General features: G+C 54.6%; 1 protein-coding gene across 4 annotated transcripts in view; it reads right to left on the bottom strand.

Moving 5' to 3' along the window:
* SGSM3 (small G protein signaling modulator 3) overlaps positions 1-14,764 on the bottom strand; it is a 58,991-nt gene that overhangs the window by 4,240 nt on the left and 39,987 nt on the right. For all 4 annotated transcript variants that reach the window (XM_039489462.1, XM_039489468.1, XM_039489465.1 and 1 more), the window contains exons 12-20: positions 8,253-8,380; positions 7,786-7,941; positions 6,638-6,692; positions 5,920-5,969; positions 4,733-4,885; positions 4,425-4,495; positions 3,937-3,985; positions 3,468-3,553; positions 2,632-2,754 (exon numbers count right to left, since the gene is read on the bottom strand). In XM_039489462.1, coding sequence (XP_039345396.1) covers positions 2,632-2,754; positions 3,468-3,553; positions 3,937-3,985; positions 4,425-4,495; positions 4,733-4,885; positions 5,920-5,969; positions 6,638-6,692; positions 7,786-7,941; positions 8,253-8,380 — 871 coding nt within the window. The remainder of the gene's footprint in view (positions 1-2,631; positions 2,755-3,467; positions 3,554-3,936; positions 3,986-4,424; positions 4,496-4,732; positions 4,886-5,919; positions 5,970-6,637; positions 6,693-7,785; positions 7,942-8,252; positions 8,381-14,764) is intronic.

The following is a 14,764-nucleotide window of genomic DNA, read 5'->3' as shown; positions in this document are numbered from 1 at the left end:
CAGCAGAGGACTACATGTGATAGGAGGAGGAGGGTGTAGCAGGCCCAGACCAACCCAATATACACTGTGGGCTTCTACGACTGCTTCCCCCCACCTCTCTGGGACAGGAAGTGGGGACCCCCGCTCACCATTGCCACTCTAGATGGTGAGTGGGCCCAGAGCAGAGGGGAACCCTCAAGCACTGGAATACCTTCATTTGGCCCTGCCCCCACCCCCCAGGGCCAGGATTCTCACCACACACAGACCTTGAGAGAAACAGAGGCAGCTGAGCTCACCCCAGTGTCAAACAGAAGCCTGGGAGCTGATCCTCAAACCCTTCTGCAGGCAGCTGGGGGCAAGCGAGGGGAGGCTGGAGAGCACTGAGCTTTCTCCCCCACCCCCCGGTCCCGATGGAGAAACTGAGCGTCAGTGAGCTGGCCAAGGCGCAGCAGTGCTGGGACTAGAGTTTTGCAGGTGCTCACTCATTCCTCGACAGCTCCTCAGGGCCCCCTCCCTGAGCTCGCTTTGCCCCCTCCCCGCCCAGTCCGTACCAAACCCAGGGGGCTGGTAAAGGTGTTCATGGCAAATCCTTCATTACAGGGCAACAGCTCCTCACAGTGCATCCCACCTGTGCCCCGGCAGGCTCAGCCTCACCCAGCGAGGACTCTCCTTGTTCACACATGGCCTCTCGGCACTTGGCCAGCTGAGCCCCAGTCAGGGCTGGAAAGTTCTCGCCATACAGTGTCCCATCAGCTGGGCCGTTTTGTTGCATGGTTGGAGTTTACAATGGAACCTGCTCTCACGTCCTGACGGTGAGCAGGGTGGGATGCAGGGGGGGTGGCATTAGGAGCAAAGAAGCAGCTACATGCAGACAACTGCTGCCTCTACAAGGGAATCCACTCCCCCTGCTTCAAGAACTTCCCAAGGAGAATGTGGGACCCTGAGCTGCAGCCATGGTAACACCGTAGCTGCTCCAGGCCGGCTGCCAGCTCCTAGGATGGGATCCTGTCGCACTCCAGCCTGGGTGAAGGGGGATGGAAGTAACAGGCCGGTGAAAGGCAAAAGCCATTTCCAGCAGGAAGACGGGAGGTGGCAGCGGCAGTGATGGAAGGTGTGTCCCTGACACAGGCTTGGCCTGGAGCTGGTCCCTGAGCCAGCAGCAGAGCACCCAGGAACTGGTTCATTTCCCCTCCTCCCGGGCAGTGTTGGAGGGAACAGGAGTGCTGCGGGTGGGGAAGCCCAAGCCCACCTGCTGCTCCCCCAGCAGGGCAGGTGTGGATGGGGAAGGAGAGAAGCTATTCAGTTTGCTTCAGCTCTGCCACTAGACTGAAGCCAAGTTCCCCCACCATCTCGCCATTTAAACTGGGTCTTGGTCCTCTGGCTGGCTTGATGGCTGACCCTCATCTAGGCCTCCAGTCGCTGAGCCTGCGGCCGGTAACCCCTCCTGGCTGAGCCTTTGGGGAACAAATCATCTCTCTACCAGATCCCAGTACAGGCACTGTCAGCAGCTGCTCCTCCCTGCTGGATTCACACTGCCCAGCCCCACGAGGTGCTAGACCAAGCGTGGGCCACATCGGGGTATGGAAATTGTATGGTGGGCCATGAATGCTCATGGAATTGTGGGTAGGGGTGCAGGAGGGATTGAGGGCTCCGCCTGGGGTTGCGGGCTCTGGGGTGGGGCCAGAAATGAGGAGTTCGGAGTGCGGGAGAGGGCTCCAGGTTGGGGTGGGGTGGGGGTGAGAGCTCTGGGGTGGGACTGAGGATGAGGGGTTTGGGGTGTGGGAGGGGGCTCCAGACTGGGAGCAATGGGTTCAGAGGGTTGGAGGGGGATGTCAGGGGTGCAGGCTCCACGCGGCACTTACCGCAAGCAGCTCCTGGAAGCATGTTCCCCCCCTCCAGCTCCGAGGCGTGGCCAGGCGGCTCTGCGCGCTGCCCCATCTACAGGCACCGCCCCTGCAGCTCCTATTGGCCGGGAACTGCGGCCAATGGGAGCTACAGGGCGGTGCCTGCAGACGGGGCAGTGAACAGAACTGCCTGGCCACACCTCCATGTACTACATAGGAGCTGATGGGTGGGGGGGGGGGTCATGCTGGCTGCTTCCTGGGAGCTGCATGGAGTGGGGCAAGCCCCCGACCCTACTCCCTGGTGGGAGCTGAGGGCCAGATTAAATGGTCTGATGGGCCGGGTAAGGCCTGCGGGCTGTAGTTTGCCCACCCCTGTGCTAGACTCTGGGGAATGTGGGTCCTCAGAGCAGGGAGGGGCTTTGGCGGCTGCTCCATTACAGCAGGCTCAGTGGAAAGCAGCTAGAGGCCTGAGAGCAGCAGCCCTGTGTGTAGATGCTGCTTCCCACACATACCCTCACCAGGCCCTGCTCTTGATCAGAAAGTGAGAGAGAGAGAGAGAGTCCCATTCATGCCAAACACTGTAAACAGCAGCTGCTGCTCTGGGGTGTTTAGGAGGAAATCCCCACAAGTGTGTGAGGAGGTGGGTGTGACACGAATGGTTATTGTGGCAGGTTACACAAACGGCAGCCCACCTGCCTGCTGCAGCACGACAACCAGCCGAATGCTCAATAGTGAGGGGTCTGCAAAGGCCAGGAGGGCGCTGCAGCACGTGGTTGAGCACGGGGTGGGGTGGGGGGGCCGTACTCACCTGAGCTCACACTTGATCTGCACCCAGCCAGGACTGCGCAGGAAAGACCAGGGATGGAACCATTTCTCCACTGTCTGCAGGCTCGAGCACAGCACCTCCAGCCACAGGTGCAGGACCTGCTCACTGCATGAAGGGAGGAGGAAGAGTCACTAGGAGCCAGGGCCGTTATCAGAGGGCTGGGTAGCCTCTCTCTCTGGGACACAGTGATTCCCATCCAGCCCCTGACCACAGCCCATCAGTCTCTTCCTCTACAGCAACAGGGAGGACACCAGGGAATTGTTCCCTCAGGGGAGAGTCTGGGTCAAGTGTACCTGAAAATAAGGTACTGGCTCCTGGTGGTGGCCACTAGGGATGTAAAAGGTTAAACGGTTAACCTGTAAGCATTAGGCTGACTGTTAACCAGAACTTAACCATTAACCCCCACGGCTGGCCCCGGCCACGCTGTGCCGGCAGGACACTGCCCCCGGCCGTGCTGGGTGGGCTGGAGCAGCCTCGGCCACGCTGGGCCCCAGCCCCTGCTGCCCCGCTGCTGGAACAACAACGGTTAACAGTTAACTGGTTAACTTTTTTAACCAATATTTATATCCCTAGTGGCCCCCTGGGGGAGGACAGAGCTTGCTGACTCTAGCTGTGTGGGGGAGGAGACTAAAATAACTACTGCTTCCCAGCTTGACCCAGCTGGCTCCAAGCACCCTGCAGCCCCCTGGCTGCCCCTCCCAGATCCCGCCCACCCAACCTGGCCCCAGCCCCTCACCGTCCCGCCTCTCTACTCACTCCCATCCCGCCCCAAGTTCATCACCGAAGCAACACCCAAGGAAACGGGCTGAACGACTCACTTGAGTCCAACGCAGATGAGGGAGCGAAGCTTCACGTCCATCTGAGCGTGCGCAGCGTCGTGCGTCATGTTCACGGACTGCACTGCCTGCTGGGCGGGAGGAGGCGGTTACTACGTTCCACGGGGGGCTCCCACATGGAGAGTCACTACAGCTACATAGCCTAGTGCACGCTCTCCCTGCAGTTCCCGTTTGCTCAGTGCCATCCCAGAGCTCTCTTTACCACTCCCTGTAGAGGTCACCAGAGCCACAGCTCCAGTAGCCTTCCCTACAGCGCCACCTGCTGGGAGTAGCTCTGGGCTCTTGCTGGGAGAGGCTGAGAGCTGGCGAAGGTGCAGAGGTGGGTCTGGCAGATTTGGCCTGGAACTCCAGGAATTAAAGATTATGTCATGTGATGAAATCTCCAAGAATACATCCAACCAAAACTGGCAACCCTAATCTAGCCCCTGTGCGGGCAGGGCAAGGTACTCACCCGATAAAGCAGTTCCTCTGGAGTCAGAACTTTTCCATCTTCATCCAGCCTACAAAACCAAAGCAGAAACCCAGCTTACCTCACAGAGCTATCTGCCGACTGGGGCAAGACACTGCCTGACAGAAGCGCACCCCAGAGATGGGACCCACGCTGCTCGGAGAAACACCCAGCTCAGCTACTGCCACCAGGGGACTGGGGCTCCCGATGCTGGCTACTGCTAGGGGCTGAGATACAGCCACAGCCATACAGGAACTGGGGTTTTTAGGGACAAGAACCACCTGTCAGTCCAATGTGCAGTCTATGTCAGCATGGCTCCACTAGCAGTCCCAGGCAGGGCAGTGCAGGGCCCTGCCCATTCAGAAGAGGGAACGTGTCATGACCCAGAGGGAAAGAACGACCTTTCCAGGCGGGAGAGAGGAGCGCAGGTTTGACAAGGAGGACTTGGGCAGGAGGATGCAAACCTGTCAGTACGACTAGAGCAGCCTCACCTGTAAGTCTTACAGAGCACGAGGCGGGAGTACACCGAGTCGAAGTCTCGTTCCACCTCCCGTCCAGCAGCCTGAGGGGAAGAGGATGCAGTCAGAGCTACAGGCCGTGGATAGCACCCCCGTCCTCACATACAGAACCTCCAGCAGCAGCACCCCGCCCCCCGCAGCAGAAGCGGGACAGACCCCCAGGTGCCCAGCAGGGAAGAAAGCTGAGAGAAGGCTGTGTTCCTGTAGTCCTGCTGGACCAGAGCCCCGCTATCCCCACATCCCCTCCCCGTTGTTCCCCTGTCCCCAAGTGCCATTCTCACCTCTTCGATAAACAGCCAGGGGTGGCAGGGCCCCCCCAGTAGGGACGGCTTCTTTAACCCATGCTCAAATATAGACTTCAGTGCTGGACAGAGTGTCCCTCGGACCAAGTCTGTCACCCCCTCTGTGACCGAGTCGTCGCCAGCAACGGAGTACTGAGGAATGAAAGGAATTAGCTCTTAGCCTCTTAGAGAGGGAGACAGCCCCCCAGAGCAGAGAGCTGTGGGGTGGGGACACAGAGCCATACCTCTTCTCCAGACAGGCCTCCCACCCAGACTCCTCCATCTCCTTTCGTCACCCACTCTAGACACTCCCCTACCCCACTCAGAGCCAACAGCCCCAGGGAACGGAAGCTGGTGCCTGAGCGCAGAACTTGGTTTGCTGGGTTGTACCAACATCCGGACTAGCAGGTCTGTGGGGAGCGAGGCTGGATCCATCAAGACTTAGCTCTTGGCAGGGCCCCCTCCCCATGCTCTCACTGACCACAGCCGAGGGCTCTCTCACACTCACAGAGCTAATTCCTACCCCGGCCACACTCAGGGGCCAATGCAGCCCATACACCTCTCTCCAGGCAGGGAAGCCAGGCATCCGCAGAGCCCCTGAAAGGATGCTCATGAGGTTAACACCATTGACTCTGGGTCAGAAGATGTGGGACTTATTTCTTTGGCTCTGCACAGACTGCCTGTGTGACCTTTGACAAGTCAATCCATCACTCTGTGCCTCAGACTCCTATCTGTAATGGGGAAGGAGAAGAGACTTCCCTATCTCACAGGGCCATCACAGGGGGTGTATGTCTCATTCCCTCAGGGCTGTGAAACACAGACTCTGGGGTGGGACGGGCTACAGAAAGATTCATATTTTGCAACATTTGCAGGATGTCACCTCTTGGGCTCTCCTTGAGCCAGACTGTGGCTGTAGGGACCTCAGTCACTGCACAAGACTCCCTCCCATTCCACCTGTGGATCTCCATCTCCCACCATCTTGTGGGTAAACATTCGGCGAATGCCCAAGGAAACTACCACCATCTGACCACACTATTATGCTACATCCTGCCAGTGGGGCAGAGGAAAAGTGGCATATAAACACGGAGAGCCAGGAGGAGTGATGGCAGCAGGGAAGACACGCATGGGTGTTGGTAAGAAGGTCAGTGGGGTTTGCAAGGTGACCTACAAAATACAGGAATTTTTACCTCTTTGCTCCGTTCATCCAAGACCTCCACAAATTTTGCAGGAAACCAACCTAGAAAGAGGAGACAAAGGGTGAGCCTGAGACATCAGGAAACCCTCACATGGACATGAATGAAAACCCAGACTGGCTGCAGGTCCTGGGGGAGGAGGAGAAAAGAGGTGGGTTCCTTTGTGCCCTGGAGGGGCCTGTGGGCCCAGCCTGGAGAAGAAGACAAACAGCATTGGAGCCTCTCAGTGTGTGTCAGGAAATCCAAACAGCTGCAAGCCTGATGTCATTGAGGGCCATTCTCCCTACAAGCACCACAGACAGCACCAGCTCCCATGCTTCAGAGCAGCCCCCACCCATCCTCACCCTGACTGTGAAAGTGCACCTCAGTTATTGCATCTGCTGGGAATAATGAGCAAACCTAGCAAGGAGCTGTGCCCCCATCCCACCTCCACACCCCTCTCTCCTGCTAGCCATGCACAGGGTGAGATGTGCATTCCCAGGCAGTTCCCCAATGGGGCTCAGCAGAGCCTTTGGCTATATGGGCAGGAACTCAAATGAAAGGCAAACCCACACAGCTCCCTGAGACAGGGAGGGCAGAGATGCCAGAGCCATCGCTGAGGGCAGCAGCATCTGTGGAACATTAGCAATTCCACTCTCCTCCCCGTCTCTGGAGCCCCTCCAACCATCTTTCCCATAGCCCACCCTCACCCACCAGCCTTGTCTGTTCTCACCTCTCAGTCCATTTAGCTCCCCCACCCAACAGTGCTCGTCCTTTTGGGATATGATCTGAAAGAACGAAGAGGAGAGTAAGCGATTGGAGAGAGACACAAACCCTGACTCACAGGGGCCATGGAACGAGAGCAAGGAGGCAAAAAGGGGCTGGCACCGGTGCAGTCAGGCTTTCCCTCTCCACACATCCCACCCGGGACAGCTGGGATGTATTGCCATGGAAACAGTGTCACCTCAGAGAGAGTGAGTATGTGCATGTGGGGCAAGGAATCACTTTCTTCTCAACCATCAGAGGTCGACAGGGGGACCGACTGACTGAAATTCAAGTCACCAACCAACTTTCATTACAGGCGGGTGCTGCCCAGACACCAGAGACAGGAGTAACAACACCCGTAGCCGGGGTCTTTGTGAGGACTGAACCTGGGACCCTGAATCTAAAAGCGTAAGCCTCTCCCATCTGAGCTACAGGACCAAGTCCACGAGCTCAGCCGCTGTAGCAGTCTCTTTATGTGGTTCAGCCACTAGATGGGGCTCTAGGGCCGCTATGGGTTATGCAGGCACCCTGGGCAAGAGGCAGGAGTTCCTGAGGGTGGGAGAAGAGGAGTTAAATGATGACCAGCCACTGTGCCAACCCCTCCTCCCTTTTTCTTCCCCAGTGGTGGTTCTGTGGGACCCACAATACATGAGGGTGAAAGCCTAGCTCTACCCACCATGCGGGCGCAGGACGATGCTGCCAGCACAACACACCCCACATCTGACAGCTATTCAGAGCAGCAGCTTCTCGCTCGCTCGCTTTCCTTCCTCCCTCGCCCACCCTGGGGTGTAAGGAGGTGGTGCCCAGGGGGGGATTTCTGACAGCCAGGGTGACCCACTAACCAGTTCCAGCAGGAGGCGGCAAGCGTTCCCAAAGGAATTCTGTGTCCTGCCTGGATCAGCCAGAACCCCAGCCGCAGACTGCATAACCAGCAACCCAGCACAGGGCTCTGGGAGGGACACCCCAGCCTGACTCCCCAGGGAGAGGGCTCTAAGGGGGATGAAACACTCGCCCCACGTGGTGGCTCGAGGTGGGCGCCTGTAACATGCCCTCTCTGAAAGGGGGCAGAGAGGGTGTATCACACCGCGGGATTCTGTCCCCCTCCAGCCCTCGTACTGTGATGATGTCGTTCTTGCGGAAGCCCAGCTCGTCGTCATCATGGCGCTCGAAATCCAGCAGTGCCTTGGCTCGGCGCCGGCGGTTCTGGGAACATGCCACGTAGTTTTCATGGTCCCGCTGGTGGCTCTCCATGGTGTAATCCGGAGTCAGGTCCTGAGTTTGTGCGGAAGAGAAGCACAGACGAGCAGTAAGAAGGTGACTAGATGTGCTGGGATGCTCTCCCATGTTCAGTACCACTCTCTGCTCCCTCACCCAGTGGACAGATTAGCTCTGCTAGCTCCAGGATCAAGCATGGCTCCCTTCCCTCCACCTGGGACAGACAATGTGCAACACACAGATCCTGCCCATGGGGGATCTCCCTGAAAATCCGGCAGCTTCTCCAGGGCTAGGGGTAGGGGGACCCAGCCTTGGCCATGCAGCATGAGGGACCCAGGTTTAGCCTTGTGCAGTGCGCCCCCACTCACAATGCTGCAGTTCTTTGGATCCACGCACTGGAAGTGCCGTGCCACCTGCAGGATCGCCTCACGAAGGTCAGCCACCAGCTCCGTCTGCTTGATGTTCTTGGCCTTCAGTGCCTCCAAATCATCTTCACCTGGGAATGCGGGACACACGGGGGTGAAGAGAAAGGAAACCCCCAATCCCATGCTGGGAAAAAAGGCGGCTGTCCCCTTCCTCAGCCTGAGCAGAGACAATTACAACAGCTCCCTCTGGTCAAGACTGTAACCGTTGCTCTGACCCCACCTGAACATCTGGGCCCCACTCATGGCTAACAGGAAAGGGGGCAGTATGAGGGGAGGGAGAGAAATAAAATACTGCATCCCTGTCACCCTAAGCCCAAGCACCTCTACGCCAAGCACACAGGGGACCAGGACTGGGGCTGGATTCAGCCTCCTTTTCCCCCTGCCAACAAAGGGGAGGTCAGTAGGATCCAGGAGAAAACAGACCGTTCTCAGTTGAGACAGACGCTCGTAAGCTGTCTGACCCCATCTGAAGAGGGCCAGTTGCTCAGCTCCCCCTCGCTGTCTGTGCACTTCCTGGGCAGGGAAAAGACAGGGACTGTGTGCACTTCCTTTGCTCCTCAGGGCCCTTCCACTGCCTCCTCTCTATCCCCCTGCACCAAGGGTCTGGCCCTGCTCCCATCCAAGTCACTGTTAACACTCCCACTGACTCCGAGGGAGCAGGAGCAGGCCCTAAATGAGCCCTCATCAACCATTTCCCTGCCTGCCTTAATGTGGGGCATGTACACACCCCACCAAAGGCCCTATATTATAGGCAGCGCAGATAGCAGAGCCTATAGTAGGGTCTTATGGGAGTGTCACACAACCTTGTTTTCAGTTGGTTATAAATTTGCTAAACTTTAACCGTTCAATCAGGCTGAAATTTTCCACATGCCGAGGGTCTGCCTCGGGTTGATTTTTTTTGGAAAATTTCAGCAAAATTGGTTTAGCCATTTTGAGAACAAGACACGGGAAAACACATTTTGTCCATGTTAAAAAAAAACAAACCCATACCACCATTTTGTTGAGAAGCTGAGGCACCTCCCTGCTCTGGAGCAGGGATTTGAAATTTGGCTGGGGGTTGCCCTGGTGCCAGGGATGTGTCTCTTGCCATCCCCATGAAAATTCTCTCAAATTTGGCCTTTGAAAGTCTCAATTCACACATGCGCAGCTGAGACGTGTTAGAATTTGGTAGCTAAATTCTCCAAAGACTCTCTCTGCACTGAGCTTGCTCCTATCGCTGGGATACCAGGGCTGAGCAGGACTCCCAGCTGCTGGGGACCACCTGGCACCAAGCACAGGAACCAAAAGCAGGGAGCCTCAGTGCTCTCAGTGTGCTCTCAGTGCTCCCCCTGGTGGCATCCAGGATGCAGCCTGACAGGAATACAAAGGACAGAGGTTCTGGACTTGTGGGTGATGGGACTGGTACTAGGAACTTGGGGGGAGGAACTGTGACTGGGGCAGAAGTGTCTGTAACCACTAGATTACACTCACCTCAGAACCTGGAATGGAATCCTGAGTCTCAACATTTCTCTACTGTCAGAAAACAGCTGTGAAACCCACTGGCAAAATATGCACCTCATCCACCTGTAGTGCTGCCCCACCCAGGATAACAGCCTACTACTGCTATAAGGTACTGTTAGCTCAAGTGACAGGTCTGTCTGGCGGATCAAAAGATTCTAACACTGCTGAAGAACCATGTAGGTGCCAATATGGTTTCACAAGATAAAATTTCTGGTTTTTCAGTTTGCTTTTTTTAAAAAGCATAGGAAATTACATACAAAAAAATTACATTAAAAGAAAGTTAAGCTTGCAAAATCAAGCTCTCAAGATAGGAAATGCCAGAATTAAGGTTTCCCGTGCAATCTTAATTTGGCCCCATTGTGCATATGCACCATGATTCAGTCTTTAATCTCATGATCACTACTCTTATTTCCACAGGACCTCTGCTCCATTCAATGCACTGAATGGACACAGTGCTCAGGAAATTAATCAGGGTTGTGTAGTGAAAGGAGGCTGTTATCTGTAGGTTCTCTGCCTCATTTTTTGAGGTTGTTGAAAGGTGGGTAATGAATGAGGTGGAGAACTGCAGGAAAATACTTGTGATTTAGGCAGTTTAAATGCTGCTCTGGGGAACTGGATTCTCTCCTTGCCTCTACCGCAGAGTTCCTATGTGATGCTGGGCAAGTCACTCAGGGCTTGGCTACACTGGAGAGTTGCAGCGCTGGTGGAGGCTTTACAGCGCTGTAACTTAGTAACTGTCCACACCTGCAAGGCACATCCAGCGCTGCAACTCCCTGGCTGCAGCGCTGGCTGTACACCTGGTCTGCTTGGGGTATAACGAGTGCAGCGCTGGTGATGCAGCGCTGCTCGTCAAGTGTGGCCACACACCAGTGCTGTTATTGGCCTCCAGGGTATTAGGAGATATCCCAGAATGCTTTAAACTAATTACTCTCTTTGTTTTGTTATGATGCCTCTCTTTGTTTTGTTGTGAACTCGGGGCTCCGGGAGCTGCTTATCTAAAAAACAAACACAGCTACTGTTTGCTGTGAATGAAGCAGGCAGGGGGATGAATGTCTACAGCTAGTGTTTGCTTGAGGAGAGAAACAGCAGCGGGGGGGGGGGGGGGAAGAAAGGGAGTCCGTTGGAGCAGCTGCTTATCTGGTCTGCAGGCTATTTGCAGTTCAGAGTGAATGAGGGGTCGAGGAAAAGTTCAGATTTTGCAAGGCAGGGCGCTGACACAGAATTTGCAAGGCAGGCTTTGCAAGGCAGGGAGCTGACACACAGTGTCGGCTCCAAAAATCCACTCTCTCTCTCTCCCCCACTCCCTGTCACACTCCACCCCCCTCTTTTGAAAAGCACGTTGCTGCCACTTGAACACTGGGATAGCTGCCCATAATGCACCACTCCCAACAGCGCTGCAAATGCTGCAAATGTGGCCACACTGCAGCGCTGGTAGCTGTGAGTGTGGCCACACACCAGCGCTTTCCCTACACAGCTGTACGAAGACAGCTGTAACTCCCAACCCTGTACAGCTGTAAGTGTAGCCATACCCTCAGGGTGGGATCCACGAAGGGCCATAGGCGTTGAGATGCTAAGCTTCACGACGCCTACCTTTTAGGTGCTGGAAAATCACAAGAACAGCATTGCAACCCACCAAGCCAAGCCAGGGGCCGGGGCTGACTATACCATGAATAGAGATAGATAGGCACCGAAGAATGTGATCCACACAAACCAGCACACTCGGTGGGAAGTCACCAAAGCTAGGCAATGGGAGATGCCAACAAGAAAGGTGTGTACTAAACCCTGCCGCTGCTGATGTAGTGATGCATAAATACATAAACAGTCATAGGCGAGAGAGAGAGAGAGAGAGAGAATGGCTCTTTAGTCCAGTGGGCAGGGCACCCACCTGGGAGATGGGAGACTGAGGGGCCAGGCTCCCTGCTCCAGCCACTCTTTCATTAGTTTTCCAAACTGAAAGAGCTTCTGCAGGAGAGATGGAGGGAGCCCACATCGGAATGTCTCTTAGCTCAGTTGTTAAAGGGCTCTCCTGAGAAGTAGGAGGCGCCTGTTCAAATCCTCTCTCCCCCTCTGGCCGAGAGGGGGGGAATTGGACTTGGGTCTCCTACCTCCCAGGCAAGTGGTCTAACCACTGCACTGTAAGTTATAAGGTGGGCACTGGCACCACCATCATCAGGCTCCTCCTTTATTTTGAATGGGACCTGATCTGGTAGGTGGCCTCTGAGCATGCCTACTGGATCAGGCCCGGCACACAACTTTGGTGGCTGAACACCTATCTCCCCTGGTTTGTGAATCGCTCTGGGGCTGAACCACAAGATATGCATCTGGACGCCTAGCGGGAGGCAGCAGCACACACGCTCAGAGAAAGGAACGTAGGCACCAAGGGAACTTTTACTCTGAAAATGTAAACACTGCCTGAGTTGGGTAGGAGTTTTGTGGATTGCAGTAGAGCTTGAACTGGGACCTAGGTTCCTTTGTGAATCCCACCCTTAAACAATAACTTTTCACTAACTGTGTGTTCCTCTTTTTCTGGGTGCCTGACCCGAGACTCCTGGGGCTTGGCTACACTTGCAGATGTAGAGCGCCGGGAGTTAAACCAGCCTTCAGAGACCGCAGCAGGGAAAATGCTGCCATGTGTTTACACTGTCAGCTGCATGCACACTGGCGTGGCCACCTTAGCAGCTCTTGCAACGCCACAAAGAGCAGTGCATTGTGGTAGCTATCCCAGTGTGCAAGTGGCTATGTGCTTTTCAAATGGGGGATGGGGGCAGAGTGTGACAGGGAGTGTGTTGTGTGCATGTTGGGGGAGAGATAGTGTGTTTTGGGCGGCTGAGAGCATGTCAGCAAGTTGTCTTGTAAGTTCAGACAGCAGCAGACCCCCCCTTCCCTCCGCCACACCCACACACACTCACAAGAGCAGCATTCCACAGTAATGGTTTGCTTTGTCCCAGAGCAGATAAGCAGCCGGCTGTCAGAAACGGAGCTTTGAAAGGGGATATCCACATTCCTACAGCCAATTCCAAAACAATGAGAAGAGTGGCCACTTGACTTCAGGGGATTATGGGACTTTTCCGGAGGCCAATCAGAGAGCAGTAATGCAACACCTTGTCCACACTGATGCCCGGACATTTCGGCCAGGGTGCAGCAAGCTTTATGTTTCTCATGGATGTGGATTACCAGGCGCGCTCCAGCTGCAGAGTCCAGGTGCTTTAAGTGCCTTGCCAGTGTGGACACCTCAGGAGTTAGGGCGCCCGGGGCTGCTTTAATGCGCTCTAACTTGCAAGTGTAGTCTGAAGCGCAGAAGTGCTGAGCACTCCCCAGCTGCCACTGAAGTCAATGGGAGTTGTGCTTTGAACATATAAAGCGCTATAATGCTAATCCCGCTGAAGGATTAGGCTACAGACATCTCAAATTGGGCACCCAATTAGTGGATACTTTTGACATTAATGTCTTTGTGCCTGAGTTCTCCATCTGTAACATGAGGATAACACCTACTCCTCTCACAGGGATGTTGTGGAGATAAGTTCGTTAGAGCTTGTGAAATACTCAGATGCTAAAGCAAACACCACCAGAGAAAAGCCTGTAAGGAAATTAATAGCTCTATCTTCAGAGCAGGGTTTGAACAGTGTGCAGTAAATAAAACCCAGGACCACACACACACCAATGAGGAGAAAACAAAATATTGAGTGTCTGCTCAATCAAAGTGAGCATCATCCATTCTGTGCACTGAATAAGGCAGGGTCCTATGATGATTGTACATGAACTTGTATTTCAAAACTGTATCATAAAGCATATGCACAAGAGGCCCAGATTTAAGTTGCACAGGTAACATTCATTCTGCCATTTCCTAACCAGTGAGTGCTTGACTTTGCAAACTTAACATCCTTCACTGTATTTTTTTTAAATGCAAGACTGTACAAGCTTGTAGTTCCCCATTAACCTGACAAAATACTAAAGGCACTTTCCTCAGCAAGGCCAACACAACATGAGTTCAGAGTTTCACAGCCAGGCCATTCTGGAGACATGATGAGCCAGGAGAAAAGTCAGGAAAACTTTCACTAAATTAATGACAGGGGGAAACGTTTTGGCCCTAAAAACACCATTCCTAATTTTTTTTCAATCTTCGTCCCACCCAAAAATCTGCCCTGGGATAAGATATTGTACTTTCTGGAGGATCTATTTCTTATGAGGGAAGTCTGCTACCCCATATGGTGTGTATTTTGAAATGTATGCATAATGCTACCCTTTACTTGTGCCAATGGTTTCCTCAATGTTACAGACTGGGTGAGATCACCCGCAATGAAAATGAAAACGTGAAAGTGTCCAGAGTAGAGATCACAGATGAGGATGGGGGTATGGACAGTCATGGGTTGCACTGTAAGTCTCCAAAGGATACTCCTGAGGGCATTCTGAGCCAAAAAATTAAAAATTCTGTGCACAGTATTTTAAAATTCTGCAAATTTTATTTGTCAAATAAATGTGGAGGCTCCAGCATGGCATTGGAGAGCACAGGCCACTGGCTGCACAGAGGTGGGAGATCACTGTGCAGCTCCCCCCACTCCTCCCCCCGGACTCAGCGGTGAGGCTGCACCCAGCCCTGACACAGCGCAAGGACCAGGCCTGTCTGAGAAACACCCCCAAGGCCCTGCCCCTCCATGCCAGGTGCACCAGGTGTGGGCAGGCAGGCTCAGCAAGGCAGGATCCAAGTATGGAGGGCTTAGCGTGGGGGGATCCAGGTGTGAGTTGAGAGGGTTCTGTGTGGGGCAATCTGGGTGCAGGCAGCTCAGTGGGGGATCTGGGTGTGCGTGGGGGATCTGGATGCACAAGGTCTTGTGGGAGGGTTCTGGGTGCAACATTAATGGGACTCTGCAGGGAAGTGAGGGGGGCTGGTGCTCAGTGGGGGAGGTTAGAGCTCAGTGGGGGGGTCTGGGTGTGGGGAGCTCAGTGGGGGGTCTAGA

Source organism: Mauremys reevesii, linkage group 1, assembly GCF_016161935.1.
Source record: "Mauremys reevesii isolate NIE-2019 linkage group 1, ASM1616193v1, whole genome shotgun sequence".
Classification (NCBI taxonomy): Eukaryota; Metazoa; Chordata; order Testudines; family Geoemydidae; genus Mauremys; species Mauremys reevesii.
Note: the sequence above shows the minus strand (reverse complement) of the source record. Positions and strands in the feature narration are given on the sequence as shown.